We start from the raw sequence: 25,691 nt of genomic DNA, 5'->3' as shown, positions 1-25,691 counted from the left end.
AAATAAATTACTGAGAACAAGACATATACTTCTAAATATTGTTTTCCTCTGCTGTGCAACCTCTCAGTGGTTTGAGAAGGAATAAACATTTTACTACACAACCTCACAACCTCTGAGGATGCCTGCCATAGATACAGGTGAAACATCAGGAGACAATGCTTATGGAACATGGCCATACAGCCCAGAAAACTCACAACAACCCAGGATTTTTAATTGCTAAAGAGAAATTTTAAGGTACTGAAATGTTAGAAACTTGAGGAGTGAAGGAAATGTTTATTTGGGAAGAGCAATTTTTTTATAGTTTGTATGTTAAAACCTAATGCCCTCACCACCATTAGGCGTTTTAACACCTGAAACACTTGGTTGGTCACCTTGAGTCCTGATTCTGGGAAAGAGGTATGATATAAATAAAAATAATAATAGAAACAGACAGCAACAGTACAGAACAAACAGATTTCTCCCAACAACACTGAAGAAAATTGTGCTTACTTTCAGCATCTTTTCTATCTGGTGACTCTCCAGGAAGTTTTTTAAGGTAATCCTTCAGAAGAAGCTCATAGCGTGGAATTCTCTGTACAGGTTCCAGCATGTGATGCTGTAATGTTAGGTTCCCACAAACATCCTGTTTCTGAAATCAAACAAAAACAAAAAATGTTATTCTGAGTAATTAAAAAAATATATTTGGCATATCCATGTACCCAAATACAGTAGAGTCTCACTTATCCAACATAAACGGGCCGGCAGAACGTTGGATAAGCAAATATGTTGGATAGTAAGGAGGCATTAAGGAAAAGTCTATTAAACATCAAATAGTTTATGATTTACAAATTAAGCACCAAAACATCATGTTATACAACAAATTTGACAGAAAAAGTAGTTCAATACGCAGTAATGCTATGTAGTAATTACTGTATTTACGAATTTAGCACCAAAATATCACGATATATTGAAAACATTGACTACAAAAATGCGTTGGATAATCCAGAATGTTGGATAAGCGAGTGTTGGATAAGTGAGACTCTACTGTAATTACAAAAAGTAGAAACTGAGAAAAAATGATTAGGATTGTAGACAGATGTTCCTTGGAGACCATGCAAAAATCACCAGAATAAAAGAAAAGAATGGAAATTCATTTTTTTTATTCATACTTAAAGTAAATCCTCTTCCTTAATGATACCCTAATTTCAAATCTATAATTTTGTCACACTTTTCCTTTTTACTAGATCAATAAAAGCAGAAACAACTACTAAAATATTTATCACATATCAAATCTTTCCCAAAGATCTACAAGTTATAAGATGATAGACATCAATCAATGCAATGGATATGCCTAAGCAGAAACCAGACTGAAACATCTTGTGGTATATGACATAAAGATGAACCCTTCATTGTTTTGTATTAAATTTAACCAAGGTTACCATCAATCAGATTGCAAGGTGTAATGGTTTAATTATATTCTTCTTCCTCCCCAAACAAGAAATGTAGAGCATCCGACAACCACCAGGAAGATTTGATAATATGCGTAGTAAACAAGAATGCACATATTTGTTGCTGTGTTCCTTCAAGTTATTTCCAGTTTATGGCTAATAGAAGCCTATCATAGGGTTTTCTTTGCCATCCTCTGAGATTAAGGTCACCAAGTGAGTTTCCAAGTCAGAGCGGGGGGATCAAAGCCTGGTCTCCCAGTGTCCTAGTCCAACACTCAAACCACTACCTGATGCTGACTATGCCTATTACATTAATCAATACTTTATTTGTGATGCATTTTTCATGAACTGCTTCAATCTTAAGAGTAATTACCAATGCTTTCTCTACAAATAGAGATACCACAGCAAGCATCCCCAGCAAGAAATCTCAAACATTAGCAATAAATAATGAGTTATTGTTCCTTTGTGGATGAATGCATAATTCTTAGGAATATTCTGTACAATAGGGTCAAAGGCCAAAATTATTTTTCCTTTTGGAAATGAGTTTCCTATTAATGAAGGTGCATTGATTCCTACACAATTTGTGACTAAGCGACAAAGTGTTCTTAGATCTTGGTTGTATCCAGCAAACCACAAATAATTGGAAAACTCTTCATTTTAACCCAGGTTTAGAAAAACCTATATTTTACATACAGCTTTTGAACTGTCGTGTAGCAAGTAAGCAAATGAATTCTCATAAAGTTAGTCGGATCACCAGTTTGCTCTGGGCTGGCTGGCCAGATTTCAGTGAGTTGGAAATAGATTTTTGTAACTGCAAAATGTGACTCAGTAAGCTTTTGAGATCAACTTTTGTATGTATTCCAGGTTATGGGAGTGGCGACCAATGTATTTTAAAAGCATTTGCCGACATATATACACTATCAATTTAGTAATATTAACATAAAATGATAATTTTATCTTTTTAAAAGCAACATCTTTCTGTAATTTGTTCTCCATTGAAATCTGTCAAGATGTGATGATTGAGCTTTTTCTAGTTAGTGAAGGTTTTGATTCCTCATGTGTAATAGCAACATGATATAGACTATGGAACGTTGCAAATGAATGATCTTTCTTTTTTCACATGAACCTAACCCTAATTTACAATCATCTTCTGAATACTGTCATACAGTATACCCCACAACCAGCAGAGAAGTAGACTTTTCTGTGGAAGCATCTTCTTTTCTTTTTATGTCATTCCATTCTCAAAGTGGTTAGACTAACCTCATTCCTTCTAGGGAAGCTATAAATGCACTTTCATGCTCTTTGGGTTTTAACTAGATTACGGGGGGGGGGGGGGGGGGGGTTGTTTAATTCTGCAACTTTTAAAATTTGTTGCATTTTGTTTCATAAATTATGAACTCTTGTTAGGCTCAAAATGTTATATAGAAATGATTTTATAACTCAATATACCTGTATGTTTTGAATGACATCTTTAAAAGGAGATGATCTCTGCATCCACGTGTTAACCATGTCCATTGCTCTGTCAAAATTCTTTACATATTCTCCATACATCTTCAGAAATGGAGCAAGTTTTTGAAAGATATCTCCTAGCCTTGGATTTGTATTCCTGTGAAACAAACTATTTTTAAAAACACTGAAATCAGAAGACAATGTTAATTGCATATACCACTGTATGTCTGGATCCAAAAACCACCTTCTATAATATAAAGGGCTTCTTCAATACACATGAATCTAGCTGGTTAGAAGAGTGGTAAGATGAGGTCGCTTTTCCCCCAAATTTCTCTGCACCACCTTCAACACTGTCCTGAAAAGCATATTTACACAGAATTATAGAAATCAATGTAGTGTACTCAGAAACAATATGAGGCTGTTCAAACTTTATGATCACTTTCCTAGTGATAGAGCTTTCTTGGTGGCTGCTCCAAACTCTGGAACTCCCTTTCAAGATAGTAAAGGATGGTGCCCTCCTTTGTTTTTGCTGCCAAGAGAAAACTATCTTATTCCATCAGGTTTTTATGAACTTATTGTGAGGCTGTGGTATTATTTTGATTTATAATACTCTGTCTTTTAATACATTTTAATATTATGCCTTTTAATGAATTTAAATAGCTTTAGCACACTCTCTGTTTTATATCTATGGTGTTTTTAATCTGTACGAACTTTAATAGCCTTGAGTACTGTTACTGGGGAAAATGTGAGATGGAAATGAATGAAATTATCATCATCATCATCACAAGAAAAATCAGCATACTTAAATTAAATTAAGTATGAAACTGAAAGCAACTCATGCTTGCCATAAAATGTATTTCTGTTGTTAACTAAATAAAGTTGTGTTTTTCAAAGGCTATCATACTGCTATCCATCTATAATAATATAATAATAATAACTTTATTTTTATACCCTGCCCCATCTCCCCAGTGGGGACTCGGAGCGGCTTACATGGGGGCCGAGCCCGAAACATACAGCAATAAAACGAAAAAACAATTATTCCAACAATAAAACATCAATATCAATAAAACCATCATAAAAATCAACATACAGCATAAAATGTTAAAATCTACACTGCTCAAGTTGTTTGTAAGTGAAACAGACACAATGGGATGGGCAGCAGGCATCACTTGATTGCGCATATATAGGTATTACTTCTCAGGACTAGTTTTCTTACCACAATAATGTACAACTTTTTTTGTCTCTAAGGGCTGCATATTGTATAAGCTGAGGCCACACATACTCCTCAGAGTTATGTTTTCTTAAAATATTTAAGAGATGAAATCTGACCAAAACTTTAAAAAAAGTATATATCTTTAAACAAATGAAGTATAAGTTCCTCAGTAATACAAAGTTAGTTTGACCTCTGCCCCTCAGAATGTTAAAAGACATATTGAAATTTCCTGTGCTATTGATTTCAAAATTTTTAGCATACTTATGGTTGTGAAATTCACAACTAAGAAGATGGGGATTTTCATGAATGAGTTCCTAGTATGGATTATTATATCAGCTTTCATACATTTCTGTGTTTATTCAATCCACATCCACGGGCTAGCTATGGGTCCAAATGAAAGTTGTATATTAGCTAGAATAGACAATGGAGCTCTCACAGGGGTGGGCTAGTTCTATGTATGTAGTAGAGAGATACAAGCACAGGACATATCTGACAGTAGCAAAGACAGTGTTTCTGCACCAGCAACTTGCCTCTTAAAGAGAGAGAAAGGTGACACAAAAGAGAGGGTTTTTTTATTGTGCATTAGGAACAAGGTTTAATACAAGTTATTGCTTCCGATCTACCAATTGGTTTGAAGCTATCTCAGACCTAATGGTGGCATCACTACTGGAGTATGACTTGGAACATCCCACAGAATGTTCATGAGAACATCAGGATATTAGATCCTTCCCTGAAGCCTCCTCCAGCACTGAAAACATGCTACAGAGGATTTTCTGTCCCACCAAAGCGGGGAGGTGGGGTCCAGAGAGTCAAGATTCCCCAACTATACACCAGCTTTCACTCTTGTGTGAAAGCTCAGCTGGGAATGCAGCACACAATTTGATCTTACCAAGTACTACAAAATAACAAAATGCAAGGTTCACAGAACTCTTTGTGTTTTAAACAGATACATTTTACTATTAGGGAAATTGGCATTTTTGTTATTAGAAAACAGTAACATAAAATTAAAACCTTGTACTCACCACTCATCAGTAATTCTTGTTTTGAGCTCAGGTAGGAGAAACTGTTCATGGAAGCGATAGATGGAAGAAATATTTGAAAAGATCCCCGTTACCACATCAGGTGGAATCCCTGCTTCATACAATTTAGTGCAAAAAACCTGTATCAGAAAACCACAGCAATACAATAAACATCAGGATCAAACATGCATTATCCATGTGAATATCATTCAACTGGAGTTTGACATATGGTTCATTGTTTTCCACAGGATATGTATTTTTGAGCCATTTCCCCAAGACACGTACTGTCATTTATTAAAAGACTCCTCGATCAAATGCATCAATGTAGTGCAATAAATCCTCAACCTGCTTATTTTGATAGCCAGTTGTTGGTTGTTTAGAGTAAGACATGATGTAAATGATCACAGTACTGAATAGGAAGGAAATATAGTATTTCAAAACAAATGAAATAAGAAGACATTTTACCTATATCTTCAAGTAACCTTCTTAAGATACAAAACTGATGTGCCCTAAGAAAATTTTTTAAAATCTTTACAGTGAGGTTCTATGGTATTTTTCCTTTTTCTACATTAGACATTGCTCAATTGGTTAAAGAGCAACAGACATCTGAGTCAGCTATTACAAGAAAAAAACTGAATAAGGAGGAAGTTAAGTGTCCAAAATAACTACCATTAGTCCTGTTGATATATTTGGCTCAAAACACAGTGATCTAGTGGGGCATTCCAATTTAACAAATCCATTATAACATATTCCATCATTTTGGGGTTTTTTTACAGGATTATCAAAGCTGATATCCTTTTTATCCATCATTGTGAATAACAATACTTAACATTTCTACAATGTTACAGATCTTCAGATCATTTGACTCAAGAATCTTTGCAACAATCCTGTAGCCTCTCCAAACAAACAGTTTCAAATAAATACTCTTCTAAAGAGATCAGACTGACAGCCAAATTCACACAAGCATATACAAGTGAATATGTGGCCACCTTTCACTGTGTTTGGGTTCAGATCAAATTATATGAAAGCTTTCTTGGTTTTTAAAAATTACTCTTATTTCATATTTGTCATAATTGCAGCTGGCAATTGTTGTTAACTAGGTTATCAATATGCATGGGTTTTTTAAATCATGTCAGAAGCAACACTTCTGATGTGAGAGAATTGTCCGTCTACAGAGATGTTTTTAGGGAATGCCCAGATGTGTTGCTGGGAGACTTCTCTCATGTCCCTGCAAACTAGAGCTTGACAGACGAGAGCTCACCCCATTGCGTGAATTCAAACTGGCAATCTTTAAATCAGCAACCCAACCTTCAGGTCAGCAGTTCAGCTGACACAAGGGTTTAACCCATTGCACCACTGCGACTCCTGGGCAACGTCACTGTATGCATGTGTGAATTCACCCTAATGGCCTAAATGGTCAGCATTCCTAATTATTGGCTTCTCTGGTCTACTTTCTTAGTAATACTGAGAAATGAAGCACAGGCGATGGAAACTTTGATTTTCCACAATTCAATCCCTATAATGAGCCAGCAAAACTAGCAAAACACTCACTCTACTTTTGACAACTTGAACACCATGTGATTTATTGTCTAATTCATGTAGAAATTAGGTGTGGCTGCTTCTCCCCCCCCCCCCCCCCGCCAAAGTACGGTTCTCCCAAGCCCTGCTTAAGGCAGTTGAAAGAAGTGAAAGCAAGAGAGATGTGAATTGAAGTAATAAGGAAAGTTACATGGAGAGGCATTTGGTTGAATAAGCACCACAGCAGAGGAAACACACACTTCCTTAAAAGAGGAAGAGCACATTTCTCAATATTGTTTGTGCTTCTAGTAGCATTGCTACTGCTGTAAAGAATGGTTTATTTTATGCTAGTGTCTGTGCCCACTTGTATGAGGTGACAGACATATCCAGGATTATGTATGATGTTTTCTTGACCATGTTGGTTTTTTCAACATCAGGAGGAAACATTCCACTAAACTGAACTCCTCGAGTGAAATAGAGAGTCAAATCAGGGTGTTAATTTGTGGGCATCTGCCCTAATGCAGAAACAATAGCCCTTGGTTTTCTAAAGTATGGCAAATGCCTCAGTGTGGATATATCCTTTGAAGTAAGTCAAATGATGTCCTGCTCAAAGAATACTTGTAATGCTTTCAAGATGATCTGGTGAGAATGTTGGTCAGGAAACGTACAGACATGTGGATCATTAAAATGCAACAACAGAGGACCGATCTCCTAACTTAGGAATGGTAGTTTTTATCATAGTATAAAAATATGAAATTCTTACAATATTCAGTCTTCAGAAAAATCATTTGTGTTTGGCTGCCCTTGAAAGACACACATTCCTGCTGAAGCTGAGCAAACCACTGGCAGTTTCAGAGATAGGTTAATCATATTGGTGGATGTGGGAGATGGGAGGAGGAGGAGGAGTTATAGCTATTGCATCAAAGTCCTCCATTGTTATCACACGCTATTACTCTAGAAATGCCACAATTGCCAGAACGGTACAGACAGATCACCAAATGAGACTAATCGCAAATTTTAGAATAAGGCAGAATGTAAACAAAGAAATAATACATCTCAGAAAGCTAAAATGCCATAGAAGTCGTACCTGATCAAGCAGATGAAGCCTTTTAACATATGCTTCTTCTGTATGGAGAAGTTCATTTGCAATGTTAAACAGCTTTTGTGGCTCTGAACACTGCAACAATATGAAAAATGCAAAGCCGATTTTAAATATATATTCCAAGGACAAAGTAAATAAAGAATCATTTTCACATTACTTTATTCTAGTTATTGAATGTTCTCTACAGTGACAGGAGCTTTTCCGTTTGGCTGATTTATGCATCTTATTATAGAGTGAATTTTGTTTTTTTAATTTCCCTAAAAACAAATTGACTTAACAGTTGCCTTATAGCCAGTTAATCTTTAGCTCATTGTCAGATAATTCCATGTATACCATTTCCACCAAGGTGCTCCATGGTACAATGTGGAGCTTTCCACATCCAACAAGTTGGGGGGAAAGAAAACACCAAATTCTGTTTGGTTAATCTACTTTTGACCAAAGGCAATTGGTTTCAAATATAATTATCCAAACTTAATACACAAGGTTTAAGGATGGCTGAGGTTTCTTCAGAAACAACAATAAAAGGAAATATGCTTAGGGACCAAAACTAATCAAGCAAACATGGTACAATCTTTCTTAAGCAACATTTCATTAAATGTTTCATTAAATTAACAAAGTTAATGCCATCTACTTGGCTCATTTTGTGCCTCTGCCTGAAGTTCATCTGATGGCACAATAAACGTGTGTGTGTGTGTGTTCTTTCTGCTGTTATGAAAAAACAGGTCATCATCTTTGAAATGGGTTTGAAAGGGGTTCTATGGAACCACCAACAAAAACCAAATAAATGAGTCAGAGAGGAAGTCATGCCTGTACTCTCACTAGTAACCAAAACAATAAAGCTGAGGTTCCTATGCACTAGATATATCATGAGTTACTTTAACTCCACTAGAAAAAATTTGGCAAAGTACATAACTGTGATGACTCATGGGCCATGTAGTCCTGTTCCTAGTACTATTGTGGCAGATGAAGAGGAAAACTTGGGTTTCCCACCGTTTCAGCCAGAATTGGAGCCCTTGCACCTGCAAGATGTTTGCCCACAAGAAGTCAGCCAAACAAGCCTTGAGCAGAAATCTCCCCCATTTTCTCGCCGGGATTATTATAATCGAGATAGAGGCGCTAGGGAGGCGAATCGCAGAAGCGCCAGGATTGCTGCCAGACAATTAGCTGATTAAGCCTGTTTCCCTTGGGAAATCTTAAGGAGTCATGCATCTGGACACAGTATGGGTTTCGTTTCTTGTTCCCCAGGGAAAGTGTTCCTTGGCGGGAAAACAAGATCCTATATAGGTGTTTACCCGCATGGAAATCCTTGCGGAGTCAATTCGTCACCTTGTGGAGTGAGATCGTGTGTGGACTACGCTACTCCAGTCCCTTGCCTCCAGGACCAAGTTCCAAGCCTTGTTTCACGGACCTTGTTCTAGCATCAAGCTTTCCTTGTTTCCACGGACCTTGCCACGGACCTTGTTCTTGCTTCTTGCCTCTTGTTGCCACGTATCAAGCCTTGTTGCCAAGAATCTAGTTTGCTTCCAGCCTTGTTGTCAAGCTCCATTGGACTAAAGGACCCTGTCATTTCCCCACACTTTGCTTGGCAAAGTGTGTGTTTCGGTTTTTGGATTATAACTTTGGACTCTAATATCACATAATGGACATTGTTTTCCTGGACTATATTTGACCTTTCCTGAAAGGTCTACTTCTGAACTATATTCTTCACTTGTTTTTATTGACTTTATATATTCCTTTAATAAAGATATTAGATAGATTCTGGTCTCTGCGCATGGTTATTGGTGCTCTGCAGCCTGGGTCCTGACAATAACTGATTGATGGATTCAGTAAAAAAATATTGGGTAACTATATATTAAGAAGAAAATGGATTCCCTAAATCAGAAAGACCCAAATCCACTATGAGCAGTAGTAAATCAATCACAGAAATAAATGTTACAATTTATGTACAACACAACAAACATGTATACAAGGAACATAAGTCTGTTATATTCACAGTAATTGACTGTAGCCAAGAGAACTCTATCAAAGAATCTTATAACAATAATTTTCTGTGAATATAAAAGACTTATGTTCCTTGTATACATGTTCGTTGTGTTGTATATAAGTTTTAAAATGTATTTCTGTGATTGATTTACTACTGCTCATAGTAGATTTGTGTCTTTGTAACTATATATTGATGCCAGCTTGATGAACATAACAACACTTACACATTTCGCTTGCTCATTCCTGGCTTTCAAGCAATTCTACTTTCTCTTGATACAAAAAAAGAACTATACTGCCCATCTTAGAAGCATTCACTTTTCAGACTTACTAATAAAAAGATGCTGACAAAACATGTTTTTAACAACTACAATCACAGGAAAAATACTTCTAAAACACTGACAATGCCACTATACCCATCAGAAGAAAACTGATATTCCTGTAGAAATATTATTTTACTAAAGAAAAAGAGGCCATATTCCATGTTAGTCTGTGCTACTTCGAAACTGGCATCAAAAGGCAAGACAGAAAATAAAAGAGAATAATACAGGGCTGAGACATTCTTAAGTACCTAACCCATCATCTCTGTCCATCATAGCTCAAATTCAATACAACCATATTACGAGTATTATTCTATGCTACTTTCCAACATGGGATACCGCTTGCAGGCTGCTAGTGAAAACAACAAAGGAGCTAAAGAACATCATTCACTGTCATGGTGTATAATGGCTAACAGGTCTGGAAATTGTTAGATGCTAAAGGAGAGAAAAGATAGAGATAGACATTAGAACAGTGGTTCCCAACCCATGGGTCCCCAGATGTTTTGGCCTTCAATTCCAGAAATCCTAACAGCTGGTAAACTGGCTGGGATTTCTGGAAGTTGTAGGCCAAAACATCTGGGAACCCACAGGTTGAGAACCACTGCATTAGAAAATAGAGAAGGTGGGATGGGGCGGGGGAGGAAGAGAAGAGAGAGAGAGAAAAAGAGATTATCAAAATTAATAAATTTCCCCTTGTCATGTTTCACTGACAGAAGATAGATAAGACCTCCACAATTATTCAGTCACATGCTCCCATTCTAGGAAAATGCATCATGACAATGATAAGCTATGCCATGAAAGAGGAATCCCAGCAGAGAGAGAGATGTCATTTTAAACATATTAAGCAATCTACTGTAAGCAAAGGCCTGTTCATGACTATTTTCCCAAAAGGCTTTAAATTATGGCCTAAAATAATATCTGAAAGATTGACTTATTCCAATCATACTTCATTGTTGGCTTTGGAGCAGTTTTAAGAAACAGGCATCTCCCCACTACAGACTACTCTGTCATAGAAAAAGTATTTGCATGAAGAAGTACATCTGAGGCCCCTACAACACAGCCGTATAAAATCCCACATTATCTGCTTTGAACTGGGTTATATGGACTCAGATAACCCAGTTCAAAGCAGATATTGTGGATTATCTGTCTTGATATTCTGGGTTATATGGCTGTGTGGAAGAGCCCTGAGGGGTTAAAATAAGCAAAAAACAGCACTAAGTAAAATGTTATATGAAATGTTCATGGTTTCATGAATACTTTCTTGTGAGCAAGACTAATCTATTTTTTTTTCCCTTACAGGTACCCGTCTGGAAGCTTATTACAGTCCATATTCTCATTTTTTTTGTCTGAATATAATGCACTAAGCATGCCAAATGGAGTAATTTAAGAGTAAATAATTAAGTTGGCTGGCTGATAATTTTTAAAAAGAAAAGAAAACATTGTGGATTTTTTTTTTGCCCACCTAAAGTATTTATCATTAATAACTTATTTTAATGTACTCAAAAGTAATGTAAATCCAGTGATTTTGACCCAGATTTGGTCATACTTAAAGCACTGAAACTCAACTTAAGTGAGTTCCATTAATTTTAATGGCCCCGGTGGCACAATGGGTTAAACCCGTGTGCCAGCAGGACTGCTGACCTGAAGGTTGGGTTGATGAGCTGAAGGTTGCCGGTTCAAATCTGGGGAGAGCATGGATGAGCTCCCTCTGTCAGCTCCAGCTCCTCAAGCAGAGACATGAGAGAAGTCTCCCAGAAGGATGGTAAAACATAAAACATCTGGGGTGTCCTCTGGGCAATGTCCTTGCAAACGGCCAATTATCTCACACCAGAAATGACTTGCTGTTTCTCAAGTCGCTCCTGACACACACAAAAATGGCACACTTTAAGTGTGCCTAAGGCTGGATTTGACACAATATATCCCAAAATAGACTTTCTCAAACAGTTCTAACTTTCCAAAATGAACTGACTTTATCTACATCATCAAGAATAGAACTTAGCTTTTCACCAAATAAAGATATGGGAAGTTTGGCTTACAAAACATATCTAAATAGCATAGATGCATATTTTGAGATATAATAATTTTAAAATATAATAGTAACTATGACGGCATTCAGAATATAGAAGAGTGGGCAAAATGCAGCTTGTAAGCCACATATGGCACAATTCCCTATTTTAAAACCTCCAAGCATCTCATGAAAAAATTTAAACCATTCTGCCAAAAAGGATTGTAAAAATTAAGGAGGCCAGCAACTTATTTAGCATTTTATCTATGCTTTCTTAAACATTGCATCAAGTTTTTTCCTGAGTCTTGGGTGGGCAGTTGGTGAATAGCTGGCCAGGCTGAAAAGTTGCTCCTGATCACTGGCAAAGTTCCTGAAGGTATTGGTTATGCTCCCATTTCTTTTAAGGCAACAAACAGACTGATTGGCCTATTCCTGTAAAAGCTTCAAGACAAAAACTGAGTTGAATCAAGAAGAGACTGATGGTTATGGCTACTGAACAAAGAACTTATTTCTTCTGTGAAAGGTATGCAAACTTTTTGGATCCATTCTGCCAGAACTTCAGCAGTATTATTATCATTATGAAATGGGTTTATTAATCATTTTTCTTACCACCAGGCTCAAAGAGCAATCTGTAAAATATACAAAAACATCATTTAAAAACACATTTAAAAGCCATATTTAAACATTTAAACTAGCTGGAATAATACACTTTTGACTGTTTAGAGACAGCCTGATTTCTCTTTGGAGAAGTTCCACAATCAAGGAGCAGATACTTAGTTCTGACTTAAAGGCTAGGGAAATTCCCTGCCTGAGATTTTAGATGGTACCAACATCTGACAAGAAAATACCGAGTTTTTCAACCAGAACTTGTGTGCAGAAAAATGCACACAGAGAACTACAGAACAGTTCTGAATTCAGGCTAGAAATTTGCAGTGAGAACTAGAAATGAATTGCACTTTCAATCCATTTGCACAAAACTCTATTCTTTTTAAGCTTAAGCACTTGTTATTTTGGCAAGCTGATTTATATAGTGAAAATGGTTGCTGCATTGGTTAACTACTTGGGAATAAGAAGCCCTTGCTGAACTTCTGCAAATGACCTAAGAATCTACTAGCATGTTCAGGTCCATCTTCAGCTCACTCTCAAAATAGTGTTTGTAAGCTCCCCAGATACTTTACAACAGTGAGTCTCAGCATTCATCACCTCTGCTATGCTAATAGGGGTGTGTAAAATGGCAGAAATCAGTTCTGTTTCATTCTGTTTTCGTTTTAAACTTCAGGTTCCCCCCAAATCCCGAAATGGAACTCTAGATCCTGAATTACGAACCTGAATGGCCCCCTTCCTAATCTCCTGGAATCTTCCTGAAAACAGAACGGGAAGGATGGACGCGAAAACATACCGGATTTCTGCCATTTCATACACCCATACTACTTATGCTGAGATCCACTTCAACAATCTCTGCAGAGCTGCAAGTTTCCTACTTCTATGTGAAAATCCCTAACAAGCTGAGAGTGTCTTCAACTGGCTAGAATCATGCAGCTCCTACTATTACAATGCCCACAAAGACAAGCATATTGTGAACAGAATGCAGGATAAGAAGGGCACACGCCCCATGACACAACATAAATTAATTTTCAAGTGTAACTGACAAACCACTATTACAGACAGAAAAAGAAACTAATTTAGGAGATGAAAAGCTTTGATAGAGAAAATGAAAAACTGAACAGCATTTTCAAGAGGCTCTGGTCCTGATAGTTCAGTCTCTCAAGTGGCCTCATCAATTTTGTAACAATGTACCACTCTGTATTATCTTTCTCTAAATCATACTATCAAGTGAACAAGAACAGAGTTGCTTAAGAACTGAGTTTTTCCTCATACACACATACCCCCCCCCCCCCAAAAGGGGAGAGAGGTAATGGAATCGGAATTAGATAGAGCAAGATCTCTATATCCACAGGGAATAGGTTCCCAGCCAAATTGCAATTCTCTGAAACCATGCATACAACCGAATGCCATTGAATAAAACATGATCTCTGGTCCTGCCATCCCACAGAATTGGAATCTGTTAGACCTCCACCCTGTCCCAATACAACTCTATGATAACTTCTGAGAGGAATACAGTTGACTTTCCCTAATCATGGATTCTGCATCCATGAATCACCATCAATCTGAAAAATAGAAAAAGGTGGGTGGGTGGGAACATTCCCATAAGCAAAGCCTGATTTTGCCATTTTATACAAGGGACACTATTTTATATATCATTGCATATAATGGGATTTGAACATCCATGGATTTTGGTATCCATGGAGGGAGGGATGTCCAGGAACTAAACCCCAGAAAATACTGTAGAGAAGGGTCCCCAAACTGAAGGCCATTTTCTCATCTTTAGCCCTAAAATTTAGACTTTGGGTCACCCTAAGTCTGAAACAACTTGAAGGCACACAACAACAACAACAACAACAACAACAACAACCCTAATTATCTCCTCAGCCAAAAGCCAAAAGCAGGCCCACTGAAATACTGGTAAATTTATGTTGGTTAAAATTGTTCTTCATTTTAAATATTGCATTGTTCTTTCAAAAAAATTTTTTTGCACTAGAAATAAGATACGTGTAGTGTGCATAGGAATTTGTTAATGTTTTTTTTCAAACTATAGTCCAGCTCCCCAACACTCTGAATGGGCCCTCTATTTAAAAAGTGTGAGGGCCCCTTCTATAGAATGACCTGGAGGGCCTAGCAAATTCCTAGAGATCATTTCCATTGGGCATGGATAAGTGAAACTGCAAATACAGGTTCCACAATTACAGAGCTATTACAGTTCTTCAGTCTCAACTTTTTGTATGAGAATGTGGACCTCCTTTTCTTTCCTAAGGCAAATCACATTACTTCAACTGCAAGCCCTTTCAACCATAGCAGTGTACCTGTCACAGGGAGTAAATTATATCATGAGCTAATGCCTTCAATGTCAGCAGGACAGTGAATCTTTTCCAGGTTTGAGCCTGAAGATTAAAAACAACATTGGACATACCAGTGGCAGTGTTCATCAGAATGCAAACAGTAGCTATACAAAGCTGTACTGTTTTGCCTTTCTATGTTTTTTTAACCTATGAATATTGACATTTTCCTGGTCACACGGAAAAAGTATATTCTGCAGTCTCACACTTGTTAGTAACGTAGGTGCAAGCAACTAGCAGATTCTATGCAAATTACTATGGGGTCTGCTGGCAACAGGTGTACTCTGTTATCCTGTTATCCTCTAATACAAAGTATAATAAAGAAAAACTTGTACATGCCTTTTTTCTGCAAGCTGCGTTTTAGGACACCTCCAAGCACTGCAAAATAACCCATTAACTATTTGTACAAGTCTGGATAGGCAAGTCACTAACATATCTTAAAATTACATACATGACAAAAGAGAGAGGGACCACAAAGAGTAAGATATATGATGGAACCAATCTGACCAACAGAAGTTATTCCTCCCATTTTTTCATATTACTTTAGATGGAAATATGAGCAGATCTAGTAAAATTAGCAGAGATTCCTCAGAATATCAGTAATTTTGCAGTATCAACTTTTATTTTAAATGAAATTTGCTTTTGGCCACCTTATTCTCATAATTCCACCCTGCCTGTATGTAATATTTATAATCATTACCTCCTTGGTAGCAATAGGTTGATTTCAATTTTTATATACAGCTAATGCAAACAATCTCAGCCTCCCCCATTTCTTCTCCGTTGAATGGAAGCCCTTCTTAGCTGTCCTGAACAGTATAGGCTTAGTCACAGAAATGCAGAGGAAGGGAGATTTTTTTTTAAAAAAAGTGGGTAGAGGAATCCTATATTACATATATCACTGTCTGTATAATGTATGTTATATAAGAATATAATATAGTTTGCAATCAATGGGCTCATAGTTAATAACACCTCTCAAAACCAATCCTAAAGATAATGTGTTCTTAAAGATCGATTGGTTACTGCTGTATTGCAATATAGACTCCCACTAGATAGACATAACTAACTCTATATTTATACGTTAGAGATTTGCCACTGGATTTTATAATATCACTAGCTGTGCCCGGCCACGCGTTGCTGTGGCAAAGTATGGTGGTATGGGAAATAAAGTATTGAGGAATTGGTGGTAGTTAAGGTAAAGGGTAAACGTTTTCCCCTGACATTAAGTCCAGTCATGTCTGACTCTGGGGGTTGGTGCTCATCTCCATTTCTAAGCCGAAGAGCCAGCGTTGTCCGTAGACTCCTCCAAGGTCATGTGGGATGACTGCATGGAGCGGCGTTACCTTCTCGCCGGAGCAGTACCTATTGATGCACTCACATTTGCATGTTTTCGAACTTCTGGGTTGGCAAAAGCTGGGGCTAACAGTGAGGGCTCTCTCTGCTCCCCCAATTCAAACCTACGGCCTTTCGGTCCAGAAGTTCAGCAGCTCAGCGCTTTAACATGCTGCGCCACCAGGGGATATTATTTCCTAAAGGTTGTGAATATACAATATTTCTGGCTGTTTCCTCCCTGAGTGATTTTTTTGTTGGGAGGTGTTAGCTGGCCCTGATTGTTTCCTGTCTGGAATTCCCTTGTTTTAAGAGTGGTGTTGTTTGTGATATTTTATGTGCTTCTACTGTCTGTGGCCATGAGAAAACAGAGGATTTGCCAGACTTTGATGATGGGAATACTTTGTTGGGAGGTGTTAGCTGGTCCTGATTGTTTCCTGTGTGGAATTCCCATTTTCAGAGTGTTGTTCTTTATTTAGTGTTCTGATTTTAGACATTGTATTGTTCTATTTTATTATACCACATTAATTTTTATATATTCTGATTTTAGTGTTTTTGAATACTTGGAGCCAGATTGTATTCATTTTCACGGTTGACCACAACACAATAATAATAATAATAATCATCATCATCATCATCATCATCATCATCATCATAATGACTTTGGTAATACACAGTGCCTCACTCCCTTCTCAGCTTCCTTTCTGGAAGAATCCTTTCTTGGGAGGTGTTAGCTGGCCCTGATTGTTTCCTTTGTGGAATTTCCAATTTCCCTGCTTTCAGACTGTTGGTCTTTATTTACTGTCCTGGTTTTAGAGATTATATTGTTCTGCATTATTCTATCCCAGTAATTATTTCATATTAAAGTAGAATCTCACTTATCCAACATTCGCTTATACAATGTTCTGGATTATCCAACGCAGCCTGCCTTTTCATAATCAATGCTTTTTTAGTCAGTATTTTAAATTCATTGTGATGTTTTAGTGGTAAATTTGTAAATACAGTACAGTAGAGTCTCACTTATCCAACATAAGTGGGCTGGCAGAATGTTGGATAAGCGAATATGTTGGATAATAAGGAGGCATTAAGGAAAAGCCTATTAAATATCAAATTAGGTTATGATTTTTCAAATGAAGCACCAAAACATGTTAGACAACAAATTTGGCAGAAAAGGTAGTTCTATATGCAGTAATGCTATGTAGTAATTACTGTATTTATGAATTTAGCACCAAAATATCACGATATATTGAAAACATTGACTACAAAAATGTGTTGGATAATCCAGAATGTTGGATAAGCGAATGTTGGATAAGTGAGACTCTACTGTAATTACTATATAGCATTACTGCGCATGGAACTACTTTTTCTGTCAAATTTGTTGTATAATATGATGTTTTGGTGCTTAATTTGTATAACGATTACCTAATTTGATGTTTAATTGGCTTTTCCTGAATCCCTTCTTATTATCCAACATATTCACTTATCCTGCCAGCCTGTTTATGTTGGATAAGTGAGAGTCTACTGTATATTGATAATCTTATATAATCTGCTTAGATTATATGAGGCCCCTTCTTCACAGCTGTATAAAATGCACACTGAAGTGGATTATATGGTAGTGTGGAGTCAAGATAATCCAGTGCAAAGCAGATAATATAAGATTATAAATGGGTTATATAGCTGTGTGGAAGGGCCTTGAGTCTACACTGCCATATAATCCAGTGCAAATTAGATAATCTGTGGAAGAAGCCTAAGTGAGGCCTAAATCTGCCTGTGCCCTAACTGAACTCTGGCTGTCCCATGGCTGAGTTGGTTGCTAGGAGACCAAGTGGGCAGAGATTAGCCCTCTAAACTGGCAGCAATTGGATAAAAACAATTATTGCTCTCCCTCTAATCAGGACTTTATTTTTCTTTTCTTTTTGTTGTATCAACCTAGTAGCGTGGATGATGGGTTGTGTTGTCAAATTTCGAGGTTGGGGGGCCTGTAGTTTTGTTGTTTTGTGGGTCGCCGTGATGCCATCACTCATTTATATATATAGATAAAAGATAGATATTCATTCATCAGACAGTGCTGAAGATTAGCAAACACATACATTTCAGATGCTGCATACTTCATAATATACTTCCAGGTTTTCGCTTAATGTCCACTATTACTCTACCATTAATGCTTGCAGTGACACTAAAATCAATGTTTCTTGCCCTTTTGTCTGACTTGACTCATATTAATAAACTGACTTGTCTCAGACATAGGGCTCATGAATATGGATACATGAGATGAACTATTTCAAAGCATATGAACCAGTTGTAATACTATATCTCTGATGAGAATAGGGTGACCTATGTCTTCACATCTAACACTCATGATATAAATGTTACTAAATATGGAGAACTAAGACACGTGTCAGCTTTTATAGGCCAACTACTGATAGGGATCATTAGGAAGAATACTACAAACTCTGGAAGTCAGTGTTTTCCCTAAAAATACCTCAGCTATATCTGCATGCTGTTATTGTTATGTCTCCTCAACTTGTTTCTAATGGAGATCCAAAAGCCAACCTATCATCTTAGTAAGATTGGTTTGGAGGTTTGTTTTCCCAAGGTTTGAGGCTTGGAGTGTGAGTTCCACAATGTCACCCAGTGGGTTTCCACAGCTGAGAATCCTTGTCTCCCAGAGTTTTGATCTAACACTCAAACCACTACACCACACTGTCCCTTGTATCTGCACATACATATCTGTTTATACGCTTTTCTCCTAAATTACCTCAGTGGGACGGCAAGAAGAGTCACTGTTGGGAAGATGAAAGCAAAGAACAGCTTTGACCACTCAAATAGCAGACACACACAGAGATTCTCCAGGAAATGCATATAACAGATAATCAAAACTGGTGTTTTCTAGAAAGAACAGTAATAAGCAGGTTCCCATAGAGAGTTAAAAGCAGCTTCTCATACCACCAGCTGAAACACCAATCTGAAAAATCTACATGCTCACTTCACTTTTTTCATCATTCCAGTATCATCTGCATATTCTGCAGAATTCAAAATTAGGCACAGAAGTTATGTTTCACCAACACAACTGATGGTAAAGGCCCACAACAGCTGCCAAAAAAAAAAAAAGATACACTGAGAAGACACTGGATCCATTGGGGAACTGGGCCTCACATAGAACTAATTTTAAGGCCACAACAGATTAGATCTGGAGTACATAGGACAACACATCCCCTCCTCCACACACACAAAAAAAATCAAGGAAAAGAAAAGCATTGACAGATGACAAATCTAGAGGAACAGATAAAAGAAAAAAGAAGGAAACATGGGAGATGTGAGAGGGAGAGAACCCCAAATAGCTGGGAAAAGAAGCTGAACCATCATTTTGGTTAAATGTCAGGCCACACTTCCAATATCTGGAAGGCAACTGGGAAAGATTGTTACATGGATGGGCTTCTGCAGATTAAATCCACAGAGAAGAGCATAAGGTACAACAATGGTATTCGATCTTTGATCCTTTAAAAGAACCCCTAACCATTTGTCAAGCCAATGAGGATTTCTGGGAACTGAAAACCAAAACATCTGAAGGAGCAAAGTTTGAGAATCACTGAAATACCTAACAGCGGGATACAGAAGGGCTAGGTAAGCAGTAAGGCAAAGGCAAATGGTAGCTTTAAGTACTTATCCCATCCCAAAACAGTCACCAGCCCATGAAGCCACAGCTATTGTGTGTGTGTGTGTGTGTGTGTGTGTGTGTGTGTGTGTGTGTGTGTGTAAAATAGAATTGAATTATGCAACTACTGTAAATATGCATAAGGTGATGTTAAAATAAATAGGTATGTCAAATTGTTTCAGTATGAAAAGGAAATCGAGGAGGAAGGAATCCAACAGCTCCTTTTAGACCAAGTCATCTATTTCAATCCACTTCTTTGGACATACTAATGAAGAAGTGGATTGAAATCCATGACTGCTCATATTAAGATATGAGAGCCTTGAAGGATGGCTAGATTCTTCCCTCCTCCATTTCTTTATTTTATAAACAAGGTGGGACTTCACTCATGGTATGCATATGTTAGTATTAAAAATAGGTAACACATGAACAGGTTCATTACATTTCTTTTGTTAAGCAGCTCGCCTAAAACCTAAATGTCACTGTTTCATATAATAACTTTTAAAAAAAAACATGCCATTTGGAAGAGAATAATAAAGACTGAATAAAAATCAGAGTTAATTGTGTTAGCTAAGAAAACATAAAAAGATGTTCTAATTTTTTATGACATTTATAAAGATGACAACAAAACATTGCATGATAAAAAGAACAGAGAAGGGAGGCTATAGGTCAGTAGCTGAACAATGCTCTGTACACAAAAGACAGATCTCTGCTTGACAGTTGTGGAGAACTACTGCCAGACAATACTAAGGAACTAGATGAGCTTGATAATGTGGTATTTTTTTTTGTTTGTTTAAGAACATGCTAGAGGTTCTGGGACCTGTACACAAAAATGTAACTTTTCCAAGCTAATGTTAATGGATTAAGTGCATACAACTGCTTTTCAACAAATGACGAGAAGACTATGGAAGCAAACTTCCATAAAATCATGAAAAGGAGACAAAATGTTCATATTTTACCTTATTAATGTCTACACATTCGAGCTTTGATACTTCTGCTGATTCTTGCTCTTCACTGCTTCCTTCGTCTATGTCACTGTCTTCATCCTGAGCAGAGTCTCTCTTCTGCTCCCCTCCAGAAACCCTGACACCCTTTTTGTCACTTTCCATTTCTGCTGCTGGGCTCCCGGTCACAGTGGCTTTTCTCTGCTCTGCACCATCTTCATTCAGGAATGTCTCTCCTGCCACACTGCAAGAAGGGCTGTCAATCCCACTGTCCCTATTGGGAATTTTGCCATTTCCATTCAGCTCAGATAAAGAGTCCTTATGGCCAAGTTCTTCCATAGGCACTTTGCTGACACTCCCATCAGTACAGTCCTCAGTGCTTGTTGCATCATCTATATTTAGTTCTTTAATTTTCATTATGTCTGCATTAGACATCTCAGTGCTACACAAGATGCTAGACTCGCTCTCATCTCGTTCTTTATTTTCACTAGTAGAGGCAGCACTGGAAGCTTCCATGTCGTAGGCATTTGGGCAGCTTCCAGAGCTTTCAGAAGGGTCCACTCCAGGTTCCATCTTAAAAGCTAAATTATACTGGTTTCTTTGAACAACATGGATAGGCTGTCTGCAAATGAAAATAAAAACTGTTAATAGCCTCATGTGACAGGCTATTCCAGACCTATTGCCTGAACCATATATTTTGCAAATAGCACTGCTAGTTAAACTACTAAAGCATTTCAGATCACAATCTCTGAGAGGTAAACTCCCACGAGAACTTCTTTGAAGGCGAGTAAAGTGGCATATCTCAGAAGTATGTTTTGCAGCAAATCTTCCACTTTGTTTCTAATATATATATATTGCCACCATGAGGGCTGCCATCTGTATTTTCTTACTTAGGCTTCAAAATAACTTTGGCTATGTCTTTTAGTATGGGATAAGAGCAGCAAATGATCACTGAAGTTATCTTTTAAGATGTTCTGAAAATATAATCAGTCAGAATGGCTGCTACAAGTATTCATCATACAGTTGTAGTCAAACAAAGTCCTATGTGCATTATAATTCCATTTTAAGGGAAATAGAACAAATTAAAGCCACAAATTTGTGATTTTAACCATTTTGGGGAACTATATTGAGGAAGCAGCTGTATTCATTGGAATTAACCTTAAATAGTAATTTACAGAAGGTTAAAAGACAACACAAGTATATTTATCCTCATATAAACCAACATCATCCAGTAAGAATGCAGTCATACAAACATTATACTTATTGAAAAATTTTGATACTAAAAACAGATCATGTGTTTGCTGGTTTCTGATCCATTTTGAACCCTGCAATTTTTACAGGAAAGAAATAACCAACTTTAATTAAATTAATTGTTGTCTAAGGAATTCACGTATGTTTTAGTGTAGTGTGATGTCTTCTTCAGTTCCTAGTTAGAATTACGCTATGTGTAATGAAATTCAGAATATGAAAACCCATACATTTTAACTGATATGTGAACAACCCTCTCCCAAACACAATGTGTTTAATCGAGTCATTCACCAATAAACTACCATCCATTAATAGTCAAATTTCAAAACTCTCCATGAAGTTTAAGATAGTATTTGCTTCTATTAGCAGTCTATATTACAACAAACCTATACACTATTTGATGTACTTCAACACTCTGTGTATCACCACCAGTTCAAATGTTGTTTACCCTTAGTCTATTATTTAAAGAAGATAATGATGCTAATACCAAAAGTTCTTACCTAATGCTTTCAAACTTTTCAATAAGTCTGTTAATGTCTCCTGAAGTCTGTGCTGTTTCTTCTTCAGGCACTAAATTTCTCGAGGACTTGGGATTTGCTGGCAAAGGCCTTGATGGTGCCGGAGGAATCTTCTCCTGTAAGGCAGGCTGGAGATGAACAGGCTTAGGAGGTACTAAAAAAGAAGAACAAAACCAAGTACTGCTCCATCTTTAACAAGAACAAACCTATTTGCTCCAATAAAAAGTTGGAATGATTACTGCTTTTTTACAGAAAAAGCAATGTAACATAACATTACCTTTATATATAAATACTTTTTTCAGGCGAAGAAGTACCAGTCTTCTCCTTTACATTTGTTAAGTTGTTCAAAAACTTGAAGAATGTAACCACTTCCTTGTTGCTAAACAGGATGCACAGCGTATTCACAGAGACGGTATATTTTGCAAAAACTCTACCACAACCCTCAATACTGAACTAAAGACTTTTGAACACTAGTGGCTCAAATTTTTGAGTTCTGTTTGATTAACATATGGAGCAAAACTTTATAGGGGTAGTATAGATCTTATCTTCTCCCAGGTTTTTCTTGTGGAAATTCAGAAAGGTAATTAAAAGCAGTTTTGGTACTTTTCCCCTCCCATACCTCTTTATGGTACAATCTGCATTAATTTCCTTCCTCTTTTGCTGTTGAACTGAAACAAAGTACTTACACATGTGTTCCTGTCTGCTCTTTAAGAGAAAAGAAACACAACACCTTTGGTCATGCTATGGTTCCCTTTAGATACAGTAATTCATGTAAGTTCCTCATACCATTTATGAGTAAATCCCCCCCCCCTCAGACCCATGAACATGCAAGCAGTACCCCATAGAAATACATGTGTGAGATAACCATTTAATACAGCCAAAGACAACTTAATATAACTGGCCCTTTAATGAGATATTGACAAATTGACTTAGGGCATTTAACCCCAGCTGTTCATGTCCTTCAGCCATTGCTAGTGAAATCCATTCACGTTCAAAGTGCTTACTGAGGAAAAGTATGCAAGATCAACATTTTTGAACTCACTGTATTGTATCAGGTACAGTACTGTATTGAGTACAATTTTTTTTGCAAAGGAACATAAACAATCAGAGTGTTCATTATTTTTTTAAACAGAGGTTTCTCAAGAACTTGTAGATCTGTTCTTCATTGAAAGCACATTAATTGAATAAGCACATGCCATTTTTTTGTGTCAGGAGCAGCTTGAGAAACTGCATGTCACTTCTGGTGTCAGCAACCCAACCTTCATGTCAGCAGTCCAGCCAGCACAAGGGTTTAACCCACTGTGCCACTGGGGGCTCTTACATGTCATGTAAGTGTCTCACCAGAAGAGAACAACAAAAAGATAAGGCATGGTGTGCAGCATTTGTAAACAGAACTATCGTAGTAAGACTAAATGGAGAGACATATTCATAGGAGGTTTGCCATTGCTTTCCTCTAAAACTGAGTGTGTGACTTGCCCAAAGTCACCTAGTTCATTTCCATGGCTGAGCGAGGGTTCAAACCCTGGTTTCCTAGAGTCCTAATCCAGTACTCAAACCACTAGACCACAATGACTCCTACTACAATAAGGCGTCCTTCACAGAACTGCCTTACTATGAATATACCATAGTAAGGCAAAGTATTAGGAAGAAGCAAAATATAAACATAAGAACAGATGCCTCAAATTATCATTTTACATTGCAATTAGATAAATCATCATTCCAAGACCTTAACAAAATAGAGTGGATTAACAGTCTCTGCCTAAAAGACCCTATTCCAGAAGATTAGCCTACAGTCAGGCAACTCATCCTGTTGAAGTCCATCAAGCATGATCTATTTCCTGGTAATCTGAGGTCAAGTCCAAAAATGCCAAAACTAGGCAAAACTAGGCAATACGAGTTCCTGAAACAGCAGCGTGAAGAAAAAAGTGCAAGAATAGTGAAGAATTAGATAGGATTTCTGTAATATGTTTGTAGGCTACTGATTTAAATTACTATCCTTTTTGTACATTAACTGAAAGCACACCTTTTCAAGGATTGGCATGTCCTATCTGCCATTTTAGCTTTTTGTAGATAACAAGAGTTGGGGGGGGGGTCCTTTTTGATCACAAACCAATTTAAAAATATGATGTAAGCATCACTGTTAGAAAAACGACTGTAGGCGAACTGTAGGCTAATCTGTTGGATATGCAAACTAATATCGCCATCTTATATATGAAGGTCCTTTTGTCCAAACAGTAAAGGCAACTGTGAGAAGATGCATTGTCAAACAAAAAACCCTGACATGAATATTGCAAGAGATAAATTACAAACCTTGGGGTTTTGACAGAGGGTGTTTCTTGGCCAGATGTGATTTGGTTTTAGGCTTTCTTCCAGCTTGAAGAGTACATTGCACAGGATCAACACACTGCAATTCACCACATGTTTCATGCACTGTCCTTGACTCAATGTGGCCTTTGATTTCCAGAGAAGGATGAGGGCAGCCTGGAATAAAGGAATTAATTAATATATTTTTTCCTTTTGCTGGAATACAAGGGGAAGACATCCTTGCACTAATTAAGCTGATAAGGGCCATATAGTTCAAAGTCATCAGTTTAAATACATTTATCCCTGTTATCACCAAACACAACACAGAGCACTATCCTAATGTCCTTTCATGATCAATTTCTTCAATCAGTTTATTATGTGCCCTAACTCTAAATGACTATGTGTATAACCATATTATTTTAAAAAGATTCAGAGGACTGTTGAAAGGTTCAGCATGGAGACAGTGAGGCAAAGGTACATGTACCCTACTCAAGTGAATAGGAAAGTACTAGCTCAGATTAGATACTCTAGGTTGTTAATCTAACACACTAAAAAAGATGTACAAATGACAGCAGACTGCTTCATATACATACTCCACTTTATGTGGAAATGGAAGCACAAAAATATTCAAATTCATGTCTCTTGTTCTAACTCTGATAACACAAATCCAAGCTGCCTCACCTCTGACATTCACAAATTGAGCATGGATTGT

The 25,691-nt window shown here is 37.2% G+C and overlaps 2 protein-coding genes across 8 annotated transcripts in view; one reads left to right on the top strand and one right to left on the bottom strand.

The window, feature by feature from the left end:
- The window catches only part of LOC134296055 (uncharacterized), a 435,533-nt gene that overhangs the window by 211,751 nt on the left and 198,091 nt on the right, over positions 1-25,691 (top strand). The gene's annotated exons all lie outside the window — the stretch shown is intronic.
- Positions 1-25,691, bottom strand: part of fgd3 (FYVE, RhoGEF and PH domain containing 3) — a 121,140-nt gene that overhangs the window by 26,886 nt on the left and 68,563 nt on the right. For 5 of the 7 annotated variants that reach the window (XM_008115585.3, XM_062969933.1, XM_008115582.2 and 2 more), the window contains exons 2-8: positions 24,986-25,156; positions 22,658-22,829; positions 20,925-21,531; positions 7,714-7,803; positions 5,112-5,248; positions 2,877-3,033; positions 490-628 (exon numbers count right to left, since the gene is read on the bottom strand). In XM_008115585.3, the coding sequence (XP_008113792.2) occupies positions 490-628; positions 2,877-3,033; positions 5,112-5,248; positions 7,714-7,803; positions 20,925-21,531; positions 22,658-22,829; positions 24,986-25,156 (1,473 nt within the window). Of the gene's footprint in view, positions 1-489; positions 629-2,876; positions 3,034-5,111; positions 5,249-7,713; positions 7,804-20,924; positions 21,532-22,657; positions 22,830-22,952; positions 23,315-24,985; positions 25,157-25,691 lie in introns of those variants that run through there. The other 2 variants (XM_062969935.1, XM_008115586.2) reach the window with 2 other exon arrangements.

The sequence above is a fragment of the Anolis carolinensis genome, chromosome 2 (genome assembly GCF_035594765.1).
Source record: "Anolis carolinensis isolate JA03-04 chromosome 2, rAnoCar3.1.pri, whole genome shotgun sequence".
In the NCBI taxonomy this organism is placed as follows: Eukaryota; Metazoa; Chordata; class Lepidosauria; order Squamata; family Dactyloidae; genus Anolis; species Anolis carolinensis.
Note: the sequence above shows the minus strand (reverse complement) of the source record. Positions and strands in the feature narration are given on the sequence as shown.